The sequence below is a fragment of the Dendroctonus ponderosae genome, unplaced genomic scaffold (genome assembly GCF_020466585.1).
Source record: "Dendroctonus ponderosae isolate FM_Combo_2020 unplaced genomic scaffold, Dpon_F_20191213v2 Dpon_F_20191213_4, whole genome shotgun sequence".
NCBI lineage: Eukaryota > Metazoa > Arthropoda > Insecta > Coleoptera > Curculionidae > Dendroctonus > Dendroctonus ponderosae.
In genome coordinates, this window is record NW_026018611.1 from 4,608,072 (window position 1) to 4,632,858 (window position 24,787).

At 40.2% G+C, this 24,787-nt stretch overlaps 3 protein-coding genes across 5 annotated transcripts in view; 2 read left to right on the forward strand and 1 right to left on the reverse strand.

Moving 5' to 3' along the window:
• LOC109544049 (fasciclin-3) overlaps positions 1–1,211 on the forward strand; it is a 145,525-nt gene extending 144,314 nt beyond the window's left edge. Inside the window, exons 8-9 of one of the 2 annotated variants that reach the window (XM_019914062.2) lie at positions 31–61; positions 133–1,211. In XM_019914062.2, the coding sequence (XP_019769621.1) occupies positions 31–61; positions 133–514 (413 nt within the window). In that variant the 3' untranslated portion in view covers positions 515–1,211. The remainder of the gene's footprint in view (positions 1–30; positions 62–132) is intronic. The other variant, XM_019914063.2, reaches the window with a different exon arrangement.
• Positions 1,212–1,377: 166 nt separating this feature from the next.
• Positions 1,378–11,216, reverse strand: LOC109544048. Its single transcript, XM_019914061.2, has 31 exons — positions 11,114–11,216; positions 10,846–11,049; positions 10,594–10,789; positions 10,323–10,540; positions 10,139–10,263; positions 7,695–7,831; positions 7,402–7,642; positions 7,119–7,346; positions 6,726–7,066; positions 6,494–6,670; positions 6,262–6,424; positions 6,011–6,205; positions 5,811–5,956; positions 5,571–5,757; positions 5,291–5,439; positions 5,099–5,234; positions 4,886–5,040; positions 4,617–4,826; positions 4,351–4,539; positions 4,016–4,300; positions 3,842–3,962; positions 3,611–3,782; positions 3,352–3,547; positions 3,145–3,304; positions 2,894–3,093; positions 2,679–2,841; positions 2,440–2,623; positions 2,183–2,378; positions 2,022–2,131; positions 1,590–1,781; positions 1,378–1,531 (listed from the first exon to the last, which is right to left on the reverse strand). The coding sequence occupies exons 1-31, from the start codon at positions 11,125–11,127 to the stop codon at positions 1,444–1,446; spliced, it is 5,478 nt and encodes a 1,825-aa protein (XP_019769620.2). The 5' UTR covers positions 11,128–11,216; the 3' UTR covers positions 1,378–1,443.
• LOC109544047 lies at positions 11,211–21,733 on the forward strand. 2 transcript variants are annotated; one of them, XM_019914058.2, is made up of 30 exons: positions 11,211–11,298; positions 12,038–12,318; positions 12,372–12,800; positions 12,853–13,065; positions 13,787–14,032; positions 14,084–14,276; positions 14,332–14,618; positions 14,675–14,887; positions 16,338–16,501; positions 16,555–16,761; positions 16,824–16,959; positions 17,012–17,356; positions 17,411–17,587; positions 17,641–17,775; positions 17,828–18,010; positions 18,074–18,224; positions 18,341–18,608; positions 18,664–18,763; positions 18,813–19,042; positions 19,102–19,309; positions 19,367–19,557; positions 19,610–19,731; positions 19,789–19,934; positions 20,025–20,216; positions 20,275–20,487; positions 20,541–20,725; positions 20,779–20,950; positions 21,006–21,175; positions 21,235–21,421; positions 21,473–21,708. In XM_019914058.2, the coding sequence occupies exons 1-30, from the start codon at positions 11,294–11,296 to the stop codon at positions 21,625–21,627; spliced, it is 5,904 nt and encodes a 1,967-aa protein (XP_019769617.1). In that variant the 5' UTR covers positions 11,211–11,293; the 3' UTR covers positions 21,628–21,708. The 2 variants fall into 2 exon arrangements, with proteins under 2 accessions (XP_019769617.1, XP_019769619.1); XM_019914060.2 differs by lacking the exons at positions 11,211–11,298; positions 12,038–12,318; positions 12,372–12,800; positions 12,853–13,065 and having other exon boundaries at positions 13,880–14,032; positions 14,115–14,276; positions 21,473–21,733.
• Positions 21,734–24,787: the final 3,054 nt, after the last annotated feature.

Below are 24,787 nucleotides of genomic sequence, written 5' to 3' on the forward strand. Positions count from 1 at the left end.
AAAAACTCAATAATTTTTCGACTGTTTCAGGATCGGCCGATACTCGCTACATTAACGAATCGTAAGTACTTTATTTGCCGAACCCGAACTAATTTGTTCATTATTACTAATCACCGTTTTGTTTCCATAAAGTAGCGACACTGAAAGTGCAGATGTGCGCCCAAAGGAAACCAAGCGCCGACCGCTTCAAATCCAACTAACATCCGCTTTCTTCAAGAAGAAACACGACAAGGTCTCATCGGAAGAAGAACCGAACGTTCGCCACATGGAGCCGGATGAAACCGACACCAATACAACTGAGCAACAGGCAAAAAATGAGGAAAACAAGCCGAAACCTGCAGAGGCAACAGAGGAAAAGGACAAAGGACTGGTGTATGCTGAACTGGACTTGGTGAGGTCGAATAGTCCTGTTATGGTTCCAGTGGTGAAGAATGCTGATGAGAAAACTGAGTATGCGGAAATTGTGTACACCCCAGCGAAAAACGAGGACGAAAGTAATGAAAAAGCGGTCTAATTACGCCTTTTAATGGGTTTTAACTCGCGCCTACTTTTTCTCAAATATTTTCTTCAGCCATATGTACTTTAGGCTAATGCGCACCACAAAGTATGTTCAAAGCACTGTTGAGTTGATAGGTTTAATTGTAGCATAATCAGATTCGCATTCATTACCAGAATTTTGTGAAAGCGTCCATTTAGGCATAGATTAAATGCACTCACTTACATTTAGTGTAATAGCCGAATGTGCCTACAGAAGCTAACGAAAAGCTTTAACTGATTCACGGGAAATGAATGGCATTTTTTAGAAAGATCTGATATTTTATATAAGTAGCAGTTACAATCCGTCCAATTTGGCTTGTTATATGGAGCAAAGCGTGTGCTAGTTAAATAAATTGAAAACATATTTTGTATTTTATAGATTCTTGTAGGTTTAAACTGGTTTAAACCTCGTATTTTTCATTTGTCCATTAATTTATACGTTATTTGAACTAAGGACGTATTGTTTTCGTATCTAAGCTCCGGTTTCGTTGTTTTCAAGGATCTTACTAAGGGAAAAAGTACAAAATAAGAAAGTTTACGTTCTTAAAGTGTATAAACCGGTGATTAGTCTGTTGCGTAGTAGAAATCAACAGGGACTGGAAACGTTATGTTTAGTCGTAATTATCTTTAACGTTACGAATGTATGATGATGGAAATAAACATTTTTTATCGAATAAATTGGCTTGATTATGCCCATATTTGCCGCAAATCTCATCAACCCAGTCCAAGTGGAGAATGCTTGAACCTTGTGCATTTGCCGGAAAAACTATCTTTTGAAACATTAGTAAAATCGAAAGGAACTTACATAAACATTGCCCCCAAAGAGTTGACAGCGAAATATCCAATCGAAACATTTATTAGGGTTTTACACACAAATTTAGACACTTGCATATAATCGTGGTATCTTCAACCAATGGGCTTCACGTCGGTGATACGCACCTCAAACATGTAGAAATCGCCTCCTCTCAGAGTCAAAGTTAAAACATGTAATAACCTGCAAGGACAGCACGCCTTAATTCCGCAACTTTATAAGGCAGATAAGCTAAACAAACCTGTTTAAACTAGTCATGCGCAAAATGTAAGCCTTTTCGTGCCCGTCTAAGAACATGGGACTGCCATGCGCATCGGTCTCAAACATGTAGTATTCGTTTCTCTGCGATTTACCAAATGCCAGATACTTTTTGGTGCCAGATTTAGTGCAACAGATCAAGCCTCCACGTCGATCGGAATGATCGAAGAAAAACCTGAATCACATATTCAAAAATATATATTTTCCGTTTCCCAGATAATCGTTTTATTGCAGCTTTCTTTGGGAAATGGGGCTTTATTTGAAAACTGCAAGCTTCAACAGGCGAAAAGTAGTCAAATTCGCCCAAGAAGCACCAAGTAAAGGGATCATCCACACGATAAGCATATTTTCAACTTCAAGTGCGAGAGAAAACTCGCTTTAAACTCATTAAAACAACGCAGTAATCTCTGCTTACCTGAGCGCTTTGTACAAATTAAACTGAGTATTTCGCACCAAAAACATTGTTCCCTCAACAACGGGTGTGCAGCTGACTTTGAAATTGAATGGAAAAATGCTCGATTCCTCCTATAAAATCAAAGCATCAAGCAAACATCCGAGTTCAAGCACAAAACCAACCTTCAAATCATCAACCGATAATTCGTAATCATCGTCCTTAATGTCCCGAACGCATTCCGCAAAGTATTGGTCACCATTGACCAAGACCGAGTCAATAACTGCCGCATTCCACTCAGCTAGATCGTAAATTTCCAGCATTCCTATGCAAGTAACCAGATTGCATAAGGTCTGTTTGCCACGAGTTTCATCAGAGAACCTGAAAAAAAATCAGATCCTTTATCGCTCGTACCACTTCTGTACAAAACATCGTTACTAACCTATCGGAATCTTGATGGATATTCGCCAACATTGAAAACAAATCCTTCTCATACTCAATATTCCAGTTATGCCAGAAATTATCCAACGATTCCCTGTTATTTCCTTCGGGATTTTTCGCCACTGTTCTAGACCACGGTATCGGATCCACTTTGAGCCAGGCCGCGTCCTCATAGAACGGCTTACCTTCCGGTGGAAAATCAAATTTAGCCCCATTCGAGACTTGTTTAAATATACGCACCAAATTGTTCAGGTCTTTTCGCTTTCTCCACCTCGTACTGATTCAATCGGAAATTGATCAGCATATCTTTCGGGGCTTTGCGAATCGAGGTCACCTCAAAGGTGTAGAAATCGTAGCCTTCGGCCCCTTTTTTTACGGCGTGTTTCAACTGCCGTTTTGCATCCTGAAACGAGTCTCCTGGAGGCTGGGAAGTGCCACTACAAGGAACTACCTACATTTAAATTTCTACACCTCAACCAACCAGCAACTGTTGACGCTTCATCCGAAGTCCCGGACTTCTGCTTGCCCTTGGGCAAGCCGCAAGGGTAGAAGATATGGAAACTATCATTTGCAGGAGATTTATGGACAACATAAGAACTAGCCGGGAATTGAATTAGGAAGTACGACATTTTCTTTCTCAGCAGTGTATCAATTCCTGGAATTAACGTTTAAAGAGACCAAAAACACGGGATTTTTCCACATTTACCTGCGCTTAAATTCCTGTTATCCCTCCAATTCTCGATTCTAATCTTCTTCACTATAATATCGAAGAAGTTCTTCTTGATGAGAATATTTTTTATTGTGCGCTTTTCGGACATCTCCAGATCATCGGCGTGAGCAAATATGTGGTTCCCATGGTCAAGAACCTAAAAAAACACTATTTCTTCCATCCAAGGCATCCTTCACGCTTTACCTCATCCACACTTTTTGTATCCCATTTTCCCACTGAGCAGGACAGCAGCATGAGGCCGGCACAAAGACAAGCAAAGTGGTCTTCTTGCAGCTCGATCGGACTTCGTCTGATTCCTTCTTCATTTTCTTCTTCAGTATCAGCAGACTTTAGGGCTCTAGTGCCCTCTATAACGTAGAGGCCATTTCTAAACTGGTAACTAAGAAAGGCGCCACTTGAAGAACTGATCGGGAAATGACTTTCTGGGCTTTGTAGGCCATACCCCACTTTATTTTCCGGTTCCTTTTTAGCTTGTTCTTCATCTGATTCGTAGGCAGTGTTTTCCTTGTCTGACGCATCCATTCCATCCTCGCCCTGTTGAGCTGCCATTTCTTCTTCTTCAGCTTCCTTGTCCACGGGCTTTCTTTTGCTCTTTTGGCTCGCCAGCTTTTCCTCTGCAATGATGATGTAAGTCAAGAAATTTCAACCGGTTTGGAAGCCCCTGTAGGCAAACCTGATGGATGCAACCTCTTGGTTCGTACAGCGCTCAGCACAAATCGGGTGTACACAACTTCTTCATTGGAGTCCCGTTTCTTCTTGTTGTACATTATTCTGGTTACTAGCGAATGCACGTCCTGGAAATCGAAATATTCCAGTAAATATTAACGCGTATCAAACGATAACTTGCTTTGAATCGGGAAAAGCAGGCGGAGCCCAGATCAGACAAGCCTTCGCTCAGGCCGACTTCATTATTTCCAAACCCATCGTACATATAAAAGAGGAAATTCTTGTACATGAGAGCGCAAGCATAGGTGGGCGTCACCAAAACCCCCATATCAGAGCGGATAAAGAGAATCTTCTCTATTGCCAGTTCCAGGATGTTTGGTCGGGTGTATGAATCAAACACGTATTCCACTAGGCAGGCGAATTTGGCTTGTCCTAGTGATATTTGCGGAATCTCCAGCTTTGATACCTACACAGTGGATTTAAGCTGAGGATCTTTTTACAGATTTATGCGCCTACCTGGTCATATCGAAACTTAGAAGCATTATACAGCTCGACGCCGCATTTAAGGACATAGTCAACGATTTCAGCACTCCATGAAAGAATTGAGTACTTTTTAGCCACCACGTCGGCCATAACACACACAAAAGGTGCTATAAACTCTACCTCGTCTCCAAAGGATGCAACATTCTTAGTTCCCCTGATAATCTAAACAAAATTTATTAAGTTATTCGCGTAAATGTATGTGATTTCACTGCAACCGAAAGAGCCACAAAGTTTTGTACCTGCGTATCGTCGGGCAAATCTACAAAATTCGTCTCTTTCCTAAGTTCCTCGGACTTAGTACCATCTGGCACAGCCGGAAGGTAGGTATCGTCCCATTCGAATGGTTTCCTAAATCGATTCAACCGCGATTTCATTTGCTGCTTCCCTCTCACATAAGTCGGATAGAGAATTTCCCGTTTAATGGGAAAATATGTGAGCTCGGTGTTGATCTATCCAGGGCAAGGATCCAAATTGGACTTTTTTGGCGTCGAATCACTCACACACGTACCTCTTCAGAGACCGCCATTGGCACCAAAGACTCTGTCCTAACTTGCGCGTATTCATTAGCGCTATAGTAGAAATCTTCACCTTCTCCTGCCTGCTCTTCCATTTCCCTAGCAATGGCCGCTTCGATGTCTTCTTCCCCCATTTCTTCACCCATGCCTTCCAGTTACCCAATGCAAATTAACTCACCCCACATCAACTCACTGCTTAGTCTTACCATCTTCATCTTGCCCATATCCTTCAGCGTAAACCTCTTCCAGCTCAATTTCTTCCTGGGTGAGTTCAAAAGTGTCGAGGTCCATCAAGGAAATCTCCTGAGATTCTTTGGGTTGACTGGGCCGTTGGGGCGCAATCTGTTGAAGCAATTCAGGATCAGTTGGAGGCAAACACCCAAACAAAGCGAATTTACCTGGGTGTCTGATAAGCTGGGCGAGTCCAAATCAGCGACAATATCAGTGTTGAGGGGCTTTTGCAGCAAAGCTCCAGCTTTAGGTGGAAGCCGATCTGCATGGAGCAGAGGAGGAATCTGGTCTAGGCCTAAACTTTCAACGTGGGATCCTTGAAAAAATAAAATATTATCAATGTATTTTCGGATAAGAGAGTGGCACTGGATTGAAAGTTCGCACTTCAGGATTATTTCACTCTTGATAGCAATTCAGATTAATCTAGTAGTTATGGCTTCCACGTACCGACTTCCATTATGGAGGGTTCGGGAGTTTCGCCCATCAGCAAACTCCTCATGGCTAAAGCAGAATAGTCAACCGTAATGGGTTTTTCTGTGGCTGCCTTTTTGCTTTTTCGCATTTTGGACGTTTTAAATTCTTCCGGGGGAAATTCGTCCAAGGGAATGTGTTTCGGAAACCGCTGCGACTGCACCTGTTAAGCGAAAGATTGCTTAGACCTTTTGAATTAAAAAAATCATCACTCACAGGATCTCGATTGATTTTGCACACTTTCAGGGAATGAATATTGAAGATTGCGTCCTTATCATCAAAGTTATGCGTGACTGTATCAACTAAAGAATGGATGTTGGCATGCATGGACACACAGGCGTAGCCATCTCTACATCTATAGCCTGTAGGGCAGAAAAAATGTTACATTTTCAACTAAATTGTTCGTTTAATCGCACCCTCTGTTCCTCGGGAATAGGGATCAAAGCAAAAGAACATGTTCCGCTGCTTCCAAATGGCCAAATAAACGCTCCCAATTTGCATGATGGCGTTCGTGTTGGTTTCAAAGAACTTCTCCAAGGAACATTCCAGCTGGCAGTTGCATTTCTCGTACATCATGTCCACCATTCTGTTGGCGTAAATGTAAATTTCCACTGCAACCAGACAGACAATTGTGGACCAGTTGCGCGGAATTTCAGCGAAAAATTACCGATGTATGGTCCAATCGTGAAGAAGGCTGGAATAGTGCCGAGTGTTAGTTCACTTATGGCTTCACATTGCATACATTCAAGGTACAGTTGGTTTCCAATAATCATGATCTTATCCAAGGTGGTTTTGTGCCAGGCACTAGGAGGAGTAATTCTGGAATATACCTACAGAACCAAAATTTCTTCTAAATTCCACAACCGAAAATAACATTTCACATAGTTGAAACTTCTTACCAGGCAAACTACCGACATTGGCAAGCTCTGCTTGCTCCTGCTAAAGCCGAAACATTTATCCCCCAAATCATACGAGGCCAACAGAACAGCTTTATTCTCATTCAGGATATTGTAGTTGCTTCTAGCGTCCAGTCCCAAGCCCTTATCTGCGTCGTCTTCTTCATCTTTATCCATCACCTATTAAATAGACCCGCAACAATCCATCAAAGCTCTAAAGCCATTACTAATCTACTTTATAGATCTTGATGGGGTAGATCACAAACGGCCAATTTTGCATTCCAGATCGCTTCAACAGCACCGTAACTATTGCGGGAACGTCGTAAAAGTTAGCCATTATTGCAGTCCCATTGGGCGAATAGTACAGGTCCTTGGTCCGGGGCTTTCCATCGAAAAAATAAAAATATTTGTCCTTCCAAATGGCCAAATTGGTATCCTGAGTTTGAAAAATGCCGGCCTTCTGCCGGGAAAAAAATATGCTCAACGCCTTAGTCAGGTTGAACACTGTTCTATCAGTCGACTTTATCAAGCCTGACACCTCGGGGTCTTCAACTACAAATCGCAGTTTTTTGTGTCCTGCAAACGTTGAGATTTCCATTAAAATCCAGATGGGTGCAAGGCTATTTACGGATGAAACAGTGCTTGTCCAGATCTTCAGGCTTCAGATCCTTTCCAAAAGTATGCACATGAAGGCTCTGCAAGCTGCTCAAATACAGCTGACTTCCTACATCCAGAATTTCGTCAATATGCTCCTCAGTCCACTTGTTCGGATGCTTCAGGAAAGAGAAACAATAGGCTGCTACTGGTATGCAGATTCCTTGCATGTTGGGCGACCCTTCGGGTAAATGTTCATCTCCTATTGGGATCGATGTTCTACATGAGAAAATAGTCTGAACTGATGCTGATGGTACCTTGATGCATGGTGCCTTGTCTGGATCCGAAATAAAACTCCTTCAAAGTGGGCTGGTAGATGTTGGTGAAAGAGTGACTTTCCAAAGTTCCTCTACGAAAGCGTCTCCGCTTGGGTTCATATCTTCGAATTTCCGAGTCTCTTCGGAATTTTTGCGCAATTTTATCCAAAGCTGGATGGGCTAAGGATACTTCGCTCTCTGCTTCGTAGTCTCTGGACTGGTAGGATGTACAATCGGACATCTGGAAGGAAATTATTGCGGAAAACAATAGCAGCAAGGTTGCCCGATTGTACCAGAGAAACTTTGCGTCTAAACTGTTTGGTTAAATAGTCCTTAGGCAACATGTCCCCTTCTCCATATTCACCGAGCATCATTTCTTCTTCCATTTCTTGCTCCATCTTCGACATGAACGCTTCTTCGGGGCTCATATCTGAAACATTCCGGTGGCTTCATGATAAGTCTGGGTAACACAGTGGATTTTCAAGTGTTCACGCAGCGACACCGATACGGCTTGCTGTAGTGATACAGCGACACAGACACACTTTCAACATGTTGGAAATTATTTGTAATAATTTTGCAAATTTTGATTTTTGGTCGAAATTTTTCAAAAGGAAGGGAACCATTTTTTGAAAAAATAAAAATTTTCTCAAAATGTCCTAAATTTTTTATCAGTTTCTGCTCACGGACGCAAGGAATACATCGAACTCATTGAAATACATGCTAGAAGTTTCAGATCCGAATTAATAGACATTTTCGGCACATTTTAAGCGTTTTTTAAGCGTGCACGATTTTTACCGACGACCTCTTCCTTATTATTGACCCAAATGCTTTATAAATTCATATTTATGACCTTCTCACATCGAAAGGAATCGATTGAGCTCACAAAACACGCATTTGAAATTTTGATTTTTAGTCGACATTTTTCCAAGGGTGAGGTCAATTTTTTGGAAAAATAAACATTTTCTCAAAATGTCTTAAATTTTACATCATTTTCTGCTCACGGACGCAAAGTCGTTGAAATAATTGAAATCGAACTCATTGAAAAACATGCTAGAAATGTCAGATCCAAAGTAATAGACATTTTCGGCACATTTTAAGCATTTTTTGAGCGTTCACAATCTTTAACCGACGGTTTCTTCCTTATTACGGACCCAAACGCTTTTTAAATTCATATTTGTGACCTTCTCACATCGAAAGGAATCGATTGAGCTCACAAAACACGCATTTGAAATTTTGATTTTTAGTCGACATTTTTCCAAGGGTGAGGTCAATTTTTTGGAAAAATAAACATTTTCTCAAAATGTCTTAAATTTTACATCATTTTCTGCTCACGGACGCAAAGTCGTTGAAATAATTGAAATCGAACTCATTGAAAAACATGCTAGAAATGTCAGATCCAAAGTAATAGACATTTTCGGCACATTTTAAGCATTTTTTGAGCGTTCACAATCTTTAACCGACGGTTTCTTCCTTATTACGGACCCAAACGCTTTTTAAATTCATATTTGTGACCTTCTTACATCGAAAGGAATCGATTGAGCTCAAAAAACACGCAAGTAAAATTTAGATTTTTAGCCGAAATTTTTCCAACGGCAAGGGTCGATTTTTCTCAAAAATAAAAATTTTCTGAAAACTCGAATTTTACATCATTTTCTGCTCACGGACGCGAGGAGTGCTTCGAACTCATTAAAAAACATGCTAGAAGTTTCAGATCCGGAATAATTATTTTTGTTTTTTGTTCGGAAAACCGTCCTTTCGACCTTAACCGATTGCAATTTTCCGAGATGTAGTTTTTATAGAAAATCGTGCGTTTTTCCGCAAATATCAAATTTTTCGAATCGGCCCGATTTTGACAGTTACGCAGGAAATTTCCACATGCAAATAGCTGTTTTTCCAAAAGAAAATCGACCTTAAATCCACAAAGAAAACATCGATAACATTTGGTTTAAAAAATCGTCTTTGCGACCTTCAAACTCGTATGACGTTCAAGATTCTCAACTGATTTCAAGTTTGCAGAATACGAATTTTAGACCAAACCACTGGTTTTAGAACAAGTTTTCAATGATCCAAATCAGGCCCGTATTAAGAGATTTACTAATTTATTTATACTGAAGGATCTGATGAGCCATATAATTATAATAACCGCAAAATATTCATAATATATTCATAATTCAATTATCCATTAAATTAGAGAAAAATATCGTTAGTCGACATAAACTCAGCACAAATGCCCTTTCCAGACTAGGGAACAATTCCGAAAAGAAACAGCACTTTGAGCTTTTGTCTTGATTGATTGGAGGCTCTAAAAATGAAGCCAACAACGTGAGTGATGCCCGCAGGACAAATTCATATTGAGCACCAGTACCAGCACCAGAAAGTAGTAATCAAAAGGTAGGCAATTGCCTTTTTGCATTATTAAAATATCAAAATCCCCGATGTTGTACAGGTACCTGCGACCAATATCCCATGCGAGCCATTGGACCGAGATAAATAAGAATTCATCAGTTTTTTCATTCATAAAAATACTTATCTACTGATTAGTAGACAAGTATTTTGAGCACTTTCGTTCGTGCGGCTTTAGAACACAACGTCATAAACCATATGGTAAGTGTTGTTCAAAGTGCCGCGTCGTCAGGTGTCGCGGCACATGGACACTCAGAGCGGCATTAACACCCAAGTGTCTTAAGACGCAGTATTACCCAAGCCTACTTCATGACTTAAGCAAGCTTATTTTTACCTTTTTCTTTGCTGGCTTTCTTAGTTCCTTTCTTTTTTCTCTTTTTCTTTTCCTTATCAGGCCTGCTTTCGTCTTCTTCAGTTACTTTGCGTAGTGCTCGAGACCGCTTCTGTTTGCTCGTTTTTCTTTTTTTATTATTAAAGAAATATTAGAACCGCGATTTGTACCAATAGCAAATACTTACACAACTGGTCTCGGTTTTCTCGTAAAAACCAAGTCGAAACTATCGTAGTCACTCGATACGTGTTTAGAGCGAGTTTCGTTAATAAAAATGCCGCTTTTCGGCTTCTTGAGTGCGAGTTCTTTGCTCGTTTGTGGGTCCGGGTAAAGCCAGCTTGCAGTTGGACTTACTTTCCTTGGAGCCACTTTGGCGTTGGATGGTTCAGGAGAACCAATTTCAAACTGAATTTTTCGGATTAGTTAAGCTGAATTGCGAAAATTTGAGAAAACCGTACGGTTTGGCTGAGTTTCTTTGAGGGAATCGGATCGGCCATTTTAACAACGCGATACTTGCAAAATTTCTTGTAAGTATTGGCGCGGTTGTTCTCAATAAACTGTCGTTGCTTTCTGGTTTTAGGGACAATGAATTTGGGCCTTGGTTGACCCTCTTCGTATGCAGATTGTGGAACGTACTGAAGATCGATTCTAGTCCTGAAAGACCCCAGAGCAACTGGAAAAATTGCGAGTAGTAAACTACTTCGCTTTACCCCATTGAAGGCGTAATTTTCGTGCTGATAACACTCCCAGTCTCCGGAATAACCTCCAGAGGCCTTTTGAAGAGCAATCGATCCTTCTTTTTTCGATATTTTACCGGATCGGGGAATTTCAACGGAGGTTGGAAAATGGGATAGTCGTCATCATCAGAATCGCTTTGGTCTGCCAGTGGAGGAGATGGAGGTTGGAGATTGTCGCTAAAAAATTAATTTTTGTGCCTTCTTCTTGTTCATTCATAAGTTACACAAAACTCTGATTTACCTTTGCCTGTCCATAGTTAGGTAGGTTTTAAAGCTAGATAGTCACACTGCGAAATTTGTATTCCGGAAAATAAATGTCAGAATGCTACCAGTTACTTCAAAGTGTTAATTGTTACTTTTGCTCTCGGTGTCAGCTTGCAGTTTAAAATTTCTAGTAGAATTGCAAAAGAAAATTTAAAAAATGGGGTAAGATTTTAGCTAATTTGAGATTTTTGTACAGTTTTGAATGCGCAAAGATGTAAATGCTTTTAGGTGATGCATAATATAAGAAGAGATAAACACAGCACAATTTTTTGTAAAAGCCGCAGTGTGGTGTGTTTGTTTCTGTGAAAAAATTCGATTGTAAACCTGAAATTTCTAATGCGGAATCGAGTTTTCCCACCCTACACAGTGTCGACTTTATATTTAATATTTTTGCATCTCAACAACTTTCAACTTTTAGTTACGAACTTCGGTACTTTGAAATGAAAATTCCGATAGCATGGTTTTAAAAAAATTGAAATTAATATTTTTTTTCTATAAGACACTTAAAAGTGCATAATTATGTCTCACCCTTTAAAGGCGACTGTGAATAATTTTTGCAAAAGAAGCGAGCAAAAAGAATCCATAAAACAATATGTGATTAAGTCGTTGTCTTAATAAAACAATTTCGCGAAGTTAGTTTTTGTGGCTGTTCTGGAAGTTTGCGCCCAAAACATGCGAGCAAACGTGACAAAAATGTAGTTTCTGGCGAAACCGTCGATTTAACGAAATTTTTACAAACGATGAAAGAGCTTGATATTGAGTTGCTTAATCCATAAATTGCACTTTGAATTCCAAAAAATAAATATTTTTATGAACACGTTTTCATCATTTGACCCATTCTGTATACAGCCCCAACCACACGTCCAGAAATCCCTCAACTTGACTGAAAATTTTATTTAAGTGTGAAAAGATTTCGCAAAAACAAACCGAAACCGCGCCCCAAACCCGTGATCAACTACCCTCCTGTGCCGACTAAGAAATGGATTCCTCCCGACCAAAGAAAAAAACAGCTTAAGCCCGAACCCAAGTATGTAAAGCCTGAAGGAATATCCCAAAAGCTCGCCATTTCCACCCTGGGGAAAGTTTGGAACAAGTTCAGCATCCATGGAGAGGCTGGAATTATTACGGGACATTTCAGTCAGTTCCACAAGAGATTCAGCTTTAAGTCCAATGGCTTCCAAGGTTTTTGCTTTTGCCCAATTAAAATACTCTGAACCGAAAGATTTTCATTGAAGGAGCGTGCAATTCGGGTCTGGCGTGTGCGTTTTCGCAAATTTACAAAATGGCTCTTTGGAGTGAGAGGCTGCTGGACGAAATTTTACTCAGAGGCGACGAACTGTATGTACGAAGTACCCAGCAGGGAGACAAATGCCTCATTGAGGTTCCTCCTGAAAAAATGCACACTTCTTTCTTCCTGGGCCAACGGAAAATCACTCTATTTGTCAGCCCAAACGGGAAACTTACTGAAGAACTCACATCGAGCTCGGAAGATAAAGCCAAAGCCATCATTGAAGACACTCTGGGAAAGTTCCTGGAGAAAAATGCATCAGGAATTTTTTACATGAAAGACAAATATGCGGCTGTTTGGGTGAGTGAAGGCGTTTACTATTTTTTCGACCCGGGAGAGCATGACGAGTATGGAAACCCGTGGAAAGGAATACCTGGTAAGCATTAAAAATGTCCAGAACAAACAGTGCAAGTTGATGAGTATTTCAGGAGGAGGATTTTCATTTTTGGGCCGCTTTAAAGCGCTAGCAACCCTGGCTGAGCACATTTTCCTCAATTTTCCATCTGTAAAGGAGGCAGATTCGAAAGTTCATATCATCCCGTGTGGGATAGCCAGGATTGTTCTTATCAACACAACCCCACCGGAAACTTTCGAAGATTTAGCACCGCAAGATGTAGTTTTTAGCCAGATTATTGAAGAACGTAAGTTGAATGGAATATTATATATAAGAGGGCGAGTTATTTCATAGCTAGAGCTAGTTGAAGGAGCTTCTAGGCTAAAGAAAGTGAAAGTGGCCAACAAAAATCTAGAACTTTCATCAATTGCTTACTTATTAGTTCTTTCGCCATGAAAAACATCCCATACACCCGCCCTTAGTGGCAAAGATTATCAACTTTTTTTGTTAAAAAACCTTGCGTTTTCCGTGCAAGATAACCAATCAAAGAATAGCAAAGGTCAAGCTGATAACAAATCGGCATGCTTCAAATTGGAGTCTCCTCACAACAAAATGTTTGGACGAAAGTCTAAACAATTGGACGTTTTGATTGAAGCCAGCAATAATATAATTAGCTTTTGATCCTGATAAATGCACTTTTCGAATAAATAATTGGAATAATATGGATTTTTTGGCTGGAGGGGCTTATCAGGCAATGTTCCCAAATGCCCCCGTCAATCGACAGCAATTTGAAATTAAACACTACTTTGTACACTTTATTGTACATAAAATATCGGGGCAAAAATCGGCGAAAAATAAATCGAAAGTGTTATTTTCAGGCAAAACCCGGTTAATAAGAGCTAACAGACTCTAAACTAGTCCTGGGGATGCCTGAGATTAGCACCTTTCGAGTTCCATAGGAACATACTTACATCAGAAACCTTCACACCAAAAGTTTCATTGTTCTTATCGTTCTCATGATTTCCAAGCTTCTCCTTTGCCTGATCCAAAGCAGCAATTCCTCGAACAATATGTAGAAGAAGGCAAAACTCCTGCTGAACCCCTTCAGAAGGAATTGGAGGAAATGTCCCCTGAAGTAGACGATGATCTTCCCCAGAGTCGACGTCCATCTTTCCTGCCCGAGGGCCATGTGGATAAGCATGATTTATGCCGATTCCCCATTCCGATCCCCAGCTACCTCAAAGGGGAGCATGCTCGCCTCACGTATTACACAGGTTTGCGCCTGCTACTCTGAGCACAGCCAGAGCAATTTGCACGATTCGTAGAACTAATTCCTGATGTGATGGGTATTTTGAGGGCCAGCACGTCCCAAATGGACCCCAACTTCTCCAAATATATGGGCAGAGAAAGCATGGGCAATGCTCTTTCCGCCCTCATAATGCTGCGCTTGCATAAGTCCAAGCATTGGGTCCCACGGCTTGTGGACACTGTTCTCCGATACGGAGAGTTGCTTTACAGGTAACACTTGGAGTCTCATAAACCTGGTAAAATTGGCTTTTTAAATCCAATTCAGAGATGCCATGTTGAGTATTCCCAGAACCCACTCTTTGCGCCTTTCAAACTTCCCAAGCAAAATTGAATATGAAGGCAAAAAGTTTACACCGATTATCGACGAATATGCTGTGGTTGGCCAGATGCACAGCCAGGAGTATGAAATTCTGGATTTGGGGGCGGCTTTGGACGACTTTCTCACTGATTTCGACTGCTGCATTGTTCAAGGGCCGCAAATTATCGCCTTCTGGGTGGAGGATGGCGTCTACTACATGTTTGACCCCAATGATCGCGACCAGGAAGGAAAAGGTGCGAGAAACCCATCAATCCAACATCAATTATTAATGAAGCAAAACCTTTTTCAGCTCAGTCAAATAAGGCCATCTTTGGGTCCAAAGAAGTGAGCTTGCAAACACCTGGAGGTGTGGCTTGTGTGGTTTGGTGTCAAAAGCTCAAAGATCTTGTCAGTTTGTATGTGCATAATACGGAAAAAGCGCTCAGGGATCAACGGTTTTACATAAGCAAAGTAGTCATCAAGGATTACGTGGATATTTCTGACGATTGGTACAATTTCAAAGGCAAGTTTTTCCCAGTTTGGGGAGGTGGCTTCAAGTGATTTGGCGGAAAATTTGGTCAAACCTCGCCGAAAAATAATCGGCAAACATGTAGCCAAATAACGTTCAAGAGAATATTCATGAGCGCTAAAAACCAGTATTTTTGTTTACTGATTTAAAGTGCATATTACGAAAAAAGGCTCGAATGACTTCATCGACTGTTCAATGCGTCTTTTAATGGAAGAAAAAGCTTCCGGAATGGTATTTTAGAACCACATTCTTTACATCAACAACTCGAAGGTTGGCGCCCACGATGATTTTTAGTCACTTGAAAAATGATTCTAGATTTGGATTCCCGTCAATTTTTATTTCCAAAAATGGCATCGCTGAAATTTAAATGGATTTTGTTCTTACTTCTGGGACTCACTTTATTCAAATTCAAATTCTCAAATGAAGACCTAACTTTTACTAAGAAAAAATGTCCGGCTGCTATTGATGGTCCAAAAAAATTATTTTTTGAAAAAGGACAAATGATATAGTGGTTTTGAATAAAACTCGATGTGAATTTGTTCTTATGTAAGTCTCAAGTTTTTATGAAGGAAACGAGTTCGCTTTGGCCAAGTGCGGAACTCTTGTGTCTTGGTACAAGAACCGCCGGAAGTTTTTGTTTGGTAGCTGGAATTAACTGAGTTTTTTACTGTTGATGCACTAATCATTTTTGAACATTTTTCGGCTTCTTGTAAAATCTTGTAGGATTCATGCTTTTTGCTATTTAACAATTTCAGACATTAACTGCAAATGTCGTACTCAGCGATAATGTTCTTATGTAATAAATTAATTGGCACGCATTTACCAATTTTTAACTCACCGACAATATCAGCGTCTAAGGCCCAATGGATTTTTGGGAGCGTTTTCGTCCGAAATTTCACGAAAAGAAGATGCCGGCTTTTTGCAAAATTTAGCCCTGATATAGACCCAATATTTTTTTGTGCAAAAACTATGAATACTACAAGATTTTGCAAAGAGCACAAAAACGTCCTACTTAGAGCTATTAGAGCATCAACTCAAAAAAAATCAAGCGATTCCAGCTGTCAAGTAAAAAGTTCTGATAGTTTTCGTACCAGGCACTTAAGAATTCCTCACTTCTGACCGAGTCTTACATACCGGGTGTCAGTTTGAAAACTTTGTGAAAGCTGCAAGAAAGATATACTATACTACCCGTATAATTTAAAACAATACAAACAATACAAAATCAATCTTACCGTTATCTCGATATTTAAAAAAAGACTACTTTTTTGAAGAAATTTGACCATCAAAAGCAGGGGATCTAGACATTTTTTCATAGTAACAATTAAGTCACAGCGTCCTCTTTCGATCCAAAGAATATCGCAGTACTCCTTTGATCATGTGCTTATGGGACACCCTGTATAATAAATGCAACATTGCACCATCAAGCTAGCACATTTCCTTCTAGGAATTGATGTTGCTGTGTGGATCCTAAGAGGATCTTTCAGCCAAATCAGCCTAAGATTCTCTGCTGAATCCAGAAATAGCCAAGGAACCGCCAATGCCCTAATAAGTCTTGCAATGTCAACCCTCTTTGATGAGCAGGAGTGGTCGAGTGACACTGTTGACGAAGTATGCGATTCATATGCTTCTTCAGTTATCTTCCAACGGTCCTTTTGGTTCAGATTCTGATGACCGGTGATGAATTCTATAGAGATTCAGTAGAAACGCTTCAGGAAAAAGGGGCTTTCATTAGCTCACATCTGATGCTCTTTGAGCTGAAAAAACGTCACAGACTGCGAGACAAAGAGGCAGAATTCGAGCTGGAGGAATGCTTGGTAAACGGACTGATTAATGCGAGGAACAGCAATGATGTTAATGACCTCAGAAAGGTTTAAGGCCCATCATTACCTACTACATCCAGACCCTTTCTACTGACTAATAACAACTTTAGGGCCTGGAAGAGTTCTTCATAGATAACGACTATGGCGTAATAACAATGCGAGATATTTCCCTGCCCATTTGGAAGAAGAAGGAAATCTTCTACTACCTGGACCCATACAGTAGGGATGAAAAGGGAATATCAACAGGCAAAACGGCTGACTGAACTCAAAACTTTTGACTTTAAAACCGAACTTTCAGGCTACGGAACTTCCTGCGTCATTCGCTTCGTCCACTTAGACGACGTGGTAAACGCAATAGTGGCCAATCTGGAACCAAACCTTGAAGACTTTTTCAACATTACCAAAGTGAAGATTAGTCTATATGAGGCTGGTGCCGGGGCTGTGAAGCCCCCCATAAACAACTACACGGCAATCAATGAAACATCGGCAATTCTTAGAGGCTGGCTAAGCGAACAGAGCTCCAAATACGAAATACGACGAGGCAGGCAGACTGTTCCCATGTGTATAGCTGCCGTTGCTTTCAACAAGCTGAAACCTTCCGGTGAATGGACGAAAACTGATGTGGATGTTATTCTTGATAAAGGTGATGAGCAAGTAGAAGTTTTTGTAATTCACTCTAATGATAAACAATATGCAGGAGATGAGCTTTACGTGGAGTCAATGGCAGATGCTCAAAAGGTTCTAGAGGGTGAAAATGCTCAAGCTGGAGCTCCGGAAGAAGGTGCAGGTGTGGACTCGCAGGCAGGTGGCGATGCGCAGCCTGCAGCCCCTACTCCTCAACCCCCAGCTGCTTCAAAGGAAAACGCCGCAGAAGGTATTCCTCTTCATCTAATGCAACTAGTTGAATTACAAATAAGTGGATTTTAGATGAAAGCGCTGTGGAAGAAGAGGAGGAAGAAGAACCAGTAGAAATGGAAATAAAAATATCCTCAGAAAATGTGAAGACTGAACTGGACATCGGTCCAAATAATCTAACAGTGGAATTCGCCGATGTTGCAGAAGGTATTAATTTCGTTAGATCATCCTAAAACTTTTCAGGAATTTGTTTCTTCAGGCAACATCAAAGAAACCCTGAAGGATGCCTTAAAAACGTTCTTCGAAAAGGAGCAAACCGATGATGATTTCAACCAAGAGGCCCTTCTAGAGTCCAAGCATTACACTGTAGCATTGTGGCGTGATGATAAATGCTTTTACGCTTTTGATCCTCGGCCGAGAGACAAAAAAGGCGAAGTTATTGGTAGGCTTAAGTTTTTTGCCAATTTCCGCCCTGATCCAGTGCGTTTGAACGTGAATATTCCAGGTAAAGATGACTGGGATCCCGAACCTCCTGAGCCGGAGCCGATGTCGGAAGAACTGTCGGAAACCGAGGAAGAAGGAGATCGTGAAGGAAGTGAAATTAATGAAGAGTTACCTGAAAGTCCAGCAGAGAACTTCGAAGACGAGTACTTGGCGTAAGTAATTTCCGAAGCTGCAGCCGAAAATAAGCGATGGGTTTTAGATAAAATTATCTTTCCTGTTTTATTGAAAGTGTTTAAAGATAATCAAAAACCTAAACGCTGTTTCTTAGTGATGAACAATTTGATGAGGAAGCTGAAGAAGAAGCTGACTTTGAGGAAGAAATCGAAGAGGAGGAAGTTTCGGAACCAGAAGAACCGCCCAGGCCAAAAATGTCGCCATCGTACTGGTTGGAGCAGGAAAAATCCGGCAGAGCCTGCTCGATTTGGTTTATCAATGTAGATGACCTGGTAAATTTCGTCTACAACAATATTCCAGTCAAGGACCGACTGAAGAGCGATTTTACCCTGAAAAGCGTGAAAATCGTCAATAATTTGAAGGTTTTTAAAACCCGCAGTTATCAGGACTTTAATCAAGCCTATCATTTCAATACAGCTCAAGTCCAAGTACAATCCGGAAGATCAGCGGACGGATGCGTATTGTGGAGATTGGTATGACTTCAAGGAGGTTGAGCATGGAAGATGGATTTTGAGAGGTTGATAAAGGATAATTTTTTGAACGTTTTTCTACTAAACAATTTCAAGGTTCTTTGGACATTACTCATGACCTTTTCCCGGAATACAACAGAGGAAGACAAGGTCTAACCTGCAGCATAATGGCCTTATGTATCGCCGATACTTTTGAAATGACTTGCTTCCTAAGCACTGTTCCTGATACTATTCAAGTTTACGGCGACAAGTTGTATACTTTCATGAGAAAATCCAGAACCAGGCAATTACTCAACGATCCCAACAGCAGCTTGAAGGATGGAGAAGTACCAACCATTTTCCCTGCAGTCTACTGTAAATAGACTCATATTTTTGAAATTTTGAGATTGACTGGCTGCTGCAGCATGAAAACTTTTCGATCACCGACATCCCGAAGAAGATTTGTGTTGCGCAGTTTATGGTGGAGCTTTCCATTGTTCCAGGATTCATTGAAGGCGATATTAAAGCGCAGAATTTTGAGGAAATCCTGGATGTTAAAAGAGGACTGGAGAAGTTTTTCGAGGACAGCACCTATGGTGTAATGTGCGCAAGAGGTACGAAAACAATTGCCGATTTATTGGATTGATTCAACGTCCACTGGACTGGTTTAGATTTATATGTGGCTGTCTGGAAGGGCCAGAAAATGTTCTACATGTTCGACGGAATGAAAAGAGGTCCAAATGGCGTTAAGTCTACCATTGGCACTGGGTGTATTACACGATATATGGACGTGGAAAAATTGGCCGAAGTGTTCCTGGAAAATTTGCCTGCGCTTGGAAAAGGAGAGTTTGTTATTCATCAGGTAGGAAGTTAGTGTTGGTAAATAGGCGCGATTAAAGCTGGGGCCATTCTAGGTCACTCTAGAAAGAAACCTTTGCCCAAGGGAACGGGAGCCCAAAGATGTGATTCCAGTTCCGAAAGCGGTTCCAAAATCGGCCGGCCTCAAGCTGGTTATTCCCGGCAAGAGCATTATTAGGTGAATATCTGTGAGTTTTTCTGTTTGGTTTTGTGTAAACTGTGCCCGTATTTATAGAGGAACCATCACTCAAGAGGATCCAAAGTTTGGCAAAGGCCCAAATACCATGAGCGCACCAATAGCAGTTGTAGCCTTGACGATGTCGCTGATTCATAAACCCGAAAATTGGTCCCGACCTATAATTGATGATATTGTGACTTTGGGTAGGCATTTTCCGCTGATTTTCCTCTTTGCAATATCAAGTCCAAGATTCACCTGCTAGTTGCCTAAAAACGAACATTTGCATTCCTCAGGAGCCGAACTGTATGAAGACAGTGTCAATGATTTGGGCTTCGACTTCAATCCTTGGGAAGACACGCTGGACGTATACCGAGTGAAGCACGACTTCAAGCTGGGAGTCGTTAAAGCCAACTGTGAATTGCGGCAAACTGACCAAAAGGGTTACATCGACTGCAAAGAGTCCGACATGCAAAATCTTCGACAAGGTTCCAGTTGATGGCAACAACTTTAACGTGATTGCAGCAATGAAAACTGACTTTGCAGGAATGTCGCGATTTTTTGAAGAAAACACTCATGGAATTCTGGTAACGCAGCCACTTACAGTGGCCGTTTGGGAGCAAAAGCAAGAGGAAGGAGACCCGTTGATTTACATTTTCGATCCGAACCCGAGAAATGCCACTGGAATGCCCCTGTTTACGGGAACAGCTTGTGCGCTGGCTTTCGTCAATGAGAAAATGGCTTCAGATCACGTTATTGGTTCGTGTTCGCCAACAGAGTAATATTGAACAGCAACAATGGCAAATTTGCAGGCTGCATTTTGGATCCGGAAATGCGAGCAGGAGAATTCGTGATTGTTCCAGTGGAAATCGTTGTGGGAAACGCGAAGACCGTAAGGAAACAACCGCAAAAATCCACAACTAGAAGCAGTATAAATGTGCTGCCCAGATGCTCCAAACTGGTGGCGTCTGAGCAGAAGAAAAAGTTGCGGAAGCTGGTAAGAAGCAACATGAATAGAATGCAATGGGGATAATCTGGAATAAATTGCAGGCTGAAGAGGATCGCAAGAAAAAAGAGGCAAAGAAGAGGGAACTAATTGGCAGGAATGGCTACCACCTGAGAGGAGCTGAAGCCATTCTGCGAGGCTACAAAAGCCAGAACTCCGATTACTACGACAGCCATTCCAGAAACAAGCAGGATATTCCTAACTGCATAGCTTCTGGTGGTTGATTTGGACGCTTTCTCAACTCTCCCTAGCTAATGTGGACCATTTTCAGTGGTAATGCACTCAGTTCTGTCGATTGAGGACTGGAACCATCGGCACATAGACCTTATTCTGGACACAGGCGATCAGCTATACATAGATTCTTACATAGCATATGGTCCGGATGATCCGCAGCTAGGAATGGAGAATATTCTAAGAAAATTTTTCATGGGCTCTTTGGAAGTAAGCTGTTTTAGGACGTAGAGGCTTCCATCAGAGGGTTAATTTCAATTTAATTTCAGGTCCATGTGACAATCTACAAGTCAATAATAACGGAAGCTTTTACAGCCAGCAGGTTGAATTGCGTGTTGGAGGCATTCTTCCAGCAAGAAACTGTGGGAATTATTAACTACAACCGTCAATGGATCAGTGTGTTTTTCAAAAGTGGCTATTATTTCATGTTTGATCCGCATGAAAGAGATATTGAAGGTACTCAGAATGCGTTGCAAATTGAAGAAAAAATACAAGTTTTTTTGAAAGGTAATCCCATCAGCGACTCAGAACATGGATCAGCTGCAGTGGTGCGCTTTGATAGCCTGAATGGAATGACGCTGAAAATAATCAACAATCTTGGAGGAAATGCAGAAGAAAACGAGGAATTTATGTTGTGGATTATGTCAGTGGAACCAAAGTAGCCCACCAAGGATTACTGGGTAAAATCGTTCTTGATTTATGCAATGTTTAGGTAAATAACTGTGTAATAAAAGTTATCTGTGTGAGGAATCAGTTTAAGATGAAAAATGTGTTTCTTCCGAGGCTTTTTGCTTTATAAGTAACAGATAAATGGAGCCAAAAATTCAAAAAAATAATTATTGTCCACGGAGGGTTAAATACTCAAAAAACTCAGAAGTTTCAAGCAGGGAATTCAACAATGGAAATGATCCCTAAAACTAACCAGACATTTTATGAATTGTTAAAAACTTCCCATTCAAGATGGAAAAATTTAAATAACCATAACTTTAAACAGTTGAAAATGCCTGAGGACTAGCCCTAAGGGTCATTTCAATTTTCTTACCAGAAGTTGCGAATTTTTGAGTTGAATGAAAACGTCCAATTCAAGATCGGTTTTCGCAAAGCTGGCAAAAAAACAGGATTCTGGCCATTTTTTATTAAAGTTTCTACGTCTGTAGAGTGAAGTGTTTTCTAAAGTTGGTAAAAGTTTCACGTGTCAAGTTGTTTTAGTTTAGAAGATGCGAATTTTTTAAAGAGTGAGCGCCGTTGATTCAAAACTTTCATTTTGAGATCGGTATTTGCTAAACTGGCAAAAATCCGGATTGTGAGTAATTGTTATCAAAATTTCTGCCTATGTAGATTCTAAGATCTTCTAAAGGTGATAAAAGTTCCATGAAGACACTTGCTTTATGTCGGGAGATGCGCATTTTTAAAACAGTGAGCGCCGTTAATTAAAAACTTTTATTTTGAGATCGGTATTTGCAAAAGCTGGCAAAAATCAGARTTGACAGCAATTATTATGAAAATTGCTRCGTCTGTAGAGTCAAGTGTTTTCTGAAGGTGGTGAAAGTTTCATGTTGCAAGTWCTTTTAGYTTAGAATATGCGAATTTTTTTAAACGAAGATATTACTTTTTAWAGAGTGAGCGCTGTTGATGATAGACTTTCATTTTGAGATCGGTATTTGCTAAGCTGGAAAAAATCAKGRAGTGTSTGTCAATGTTATAAAWWTATCTGCGTTTATAGATTCAAGTGTCGTCTAAAGACARTAAAAGTTCCATGTRGCCACTTGYTTTAGTTCTGAAGATGCGAATTTTTKAAACAGCGAGCGCCGTTGAGTAAAAACGTCCATTTTGAGATAGGTTTCTGCAAAGCTGGAAAAAATCAGTATTGCTGGCGATTGTTATAAAAATGTCCACATGTATAGAGTCAAACGTTTTCTAAAGGTTGTGAAAGTTTCACGTCTCTACCTGTTTTAGTTTCGAAGATACGAATTTTTTAATGAGTGAGCGCTGTTGGTTATAGGCTTTCATATTGAGATCGGTATTTGCTAAGCTGGCAAAAGTCAGAGATCGTGGGTAAATGTTATCGAAATTTCTGCCTGTGTAGATGTATGTGTCAAGTGTCGTCTAAAGGGAATAAATGTTCCATGTAGCCATTTGCATTAGTTCGTAAGATGCGAATTTTTGAGTGAGAAGAGTGAGCGCCGTTGAGTAAAAAACGTCCAATTTGAGATCGGTTTTTGCAAACTTGGAAAAAAATCAGAAATACTCGCAATCTTCATGCAATTTTCTGCCTCTGAAGAATCAATCTTTTTCTACAGGCTGTAAATGATTCAAATATCTTATTGCACTAGTTTGAAAAGTGCGAWTTTTTTAAAGCAAGGGCTCAATTGAGTAAAACTGTCCATTTTGAGATGCGTATTAGCTGACGTGGCAAAAATTAGAATTTTGGAAGTTTTTTATGCAACTTTCTGCATCTGTAGAGTCAGGTGTTTTCTAAACGTAGACCACCTTTCAAGTCGCTACCTGCTTTAGTTTGAAAAATGCAAATTTTTAAAAGCAAATCCGCAGTTTAATGAAAACGTTCATTTTGAGATTAATATTTACTAAGCTGGTCAAAAATCAGGAATRATTCTTCGGATTTTTTAAACCTTTAGCATCTGTAGAGCCAAGTGTGTTCTTAAAACGCTAAAAATTTCATGTTACTACTTGCCTTAGTTGCGAATTTTTAAACCGAGATCGTAAATGAGTAAAGACTAGTTTGAGTTCGATATTGAAGGGGTAAAATTCAACTTTCGGACAATTTTTAGAAAGCTTTCAGCATTTCTAGGGTGAATTTCTATCTTCTTATCTTGCTTGAAACTTGTAAGTTTTTCGGGATTTTAAGTCGTCGTAACAAACAGTTTCTTCTGGACGTTTTCCAAACACGAATGACTTGCACCTTCAGAAATGGCTGAAGCGTCTTGCAAACGAGAAGAAACTCTTTTTCACCTCTGCCCAGCAAAAACCGCTAAAACCCAATCATTTTCATAGAAATAGATCAATCGAATCATGTTGACCTATATTTGGCTTTTGGAGCCAAATGAACAGAACGAAAATATTTCAAAATAGAAACAGTAATAAATCATCCTGAACTTATCAGTTGGGTTTGGATTTTTCAAATTTGCTAATAGAACAAGGTTGGCAATTAGGGTTTTTGCGCAAAACGCAATTCGCATATTCTAGCAAGGGGCTGCTGAGTTTTTGCATACTTTGTTGCCGAAAATCAATCGCAATGATATTTATACAAAAAAAAACACTTCTATACTTGTTCGATTGCAAAACCTTGGAAAATAATTAGCACTTTAATAATAACAACAACAGGCTTAAATATGCTGTTATAGTATGACAATTTTGCACAAAAAGTGCAAAGTGATGTTTGTTTGATTTGCATTTAACACCCTCGGCTCTTTTGTAGTTTTGTAGTTGGACGAAATCAATCTGTTTTACCGCCACGTGAATAACAGTTAGTTTGGGTTAGTAACAAGTAATTTGACCGTCACTGTATTTATCAAATAATTTACTTTATACTAAATGTGTACATGTGGTCAAAGCTTGACCACATGTACACCACACATATAATTACATTTTTGAGCCATTGCAAAACGGCGTATTTATTTTAATTATTTTCCAAAGTTCAGAAAAGTTTTGACCAAGTCATACATACCTAAATGATTAGTAGAAATTAAGTTATTTTGAACGTAAACACAATTACATTCGTATGAAGACGTTTTTTTCTAGTGCGTTTCAAGTAAACAAAACGCAATCATCAATTGACGGTTATCTCGCATCAAATTCAAGAAC

Bases quoted from the DNA above. Each gene is read 5' to 3' on its own strand.
- LOC109544048 (XM_019914061.2), bottom strand. The intron at 10,790-10,845 runs GTAAAGCGAAGT...GGGGTCTTTCAG, and splicing joins AAAATTACGCCTTCAATGGG to GACTAGAATCGATCTTCAGT. The intron at 7,347-7,401 runs GTACCATCAGCA...CGATCCCAATAG, and splicing joins ACAAGGCACCATGCATCAAG to GAGATGAACATTTACCCGAA.
- LOC109544047 (XM_019914058.2), top strand. The intron at 19,732-19,788 runs GTGAATATCTGT...CCGTATTTATAG, and splicing joins CCCGGCAAGAGCATTATTAG to AGGAACCATCACTCAAGAGG. The intron at 20,217-20,274 runs GTTCCAGTTGAT...CTGACTTTGCAG, and splicing joins CATGCAAAATCTTCGACAAG to GAATGTCGCGATTTTTTGAA.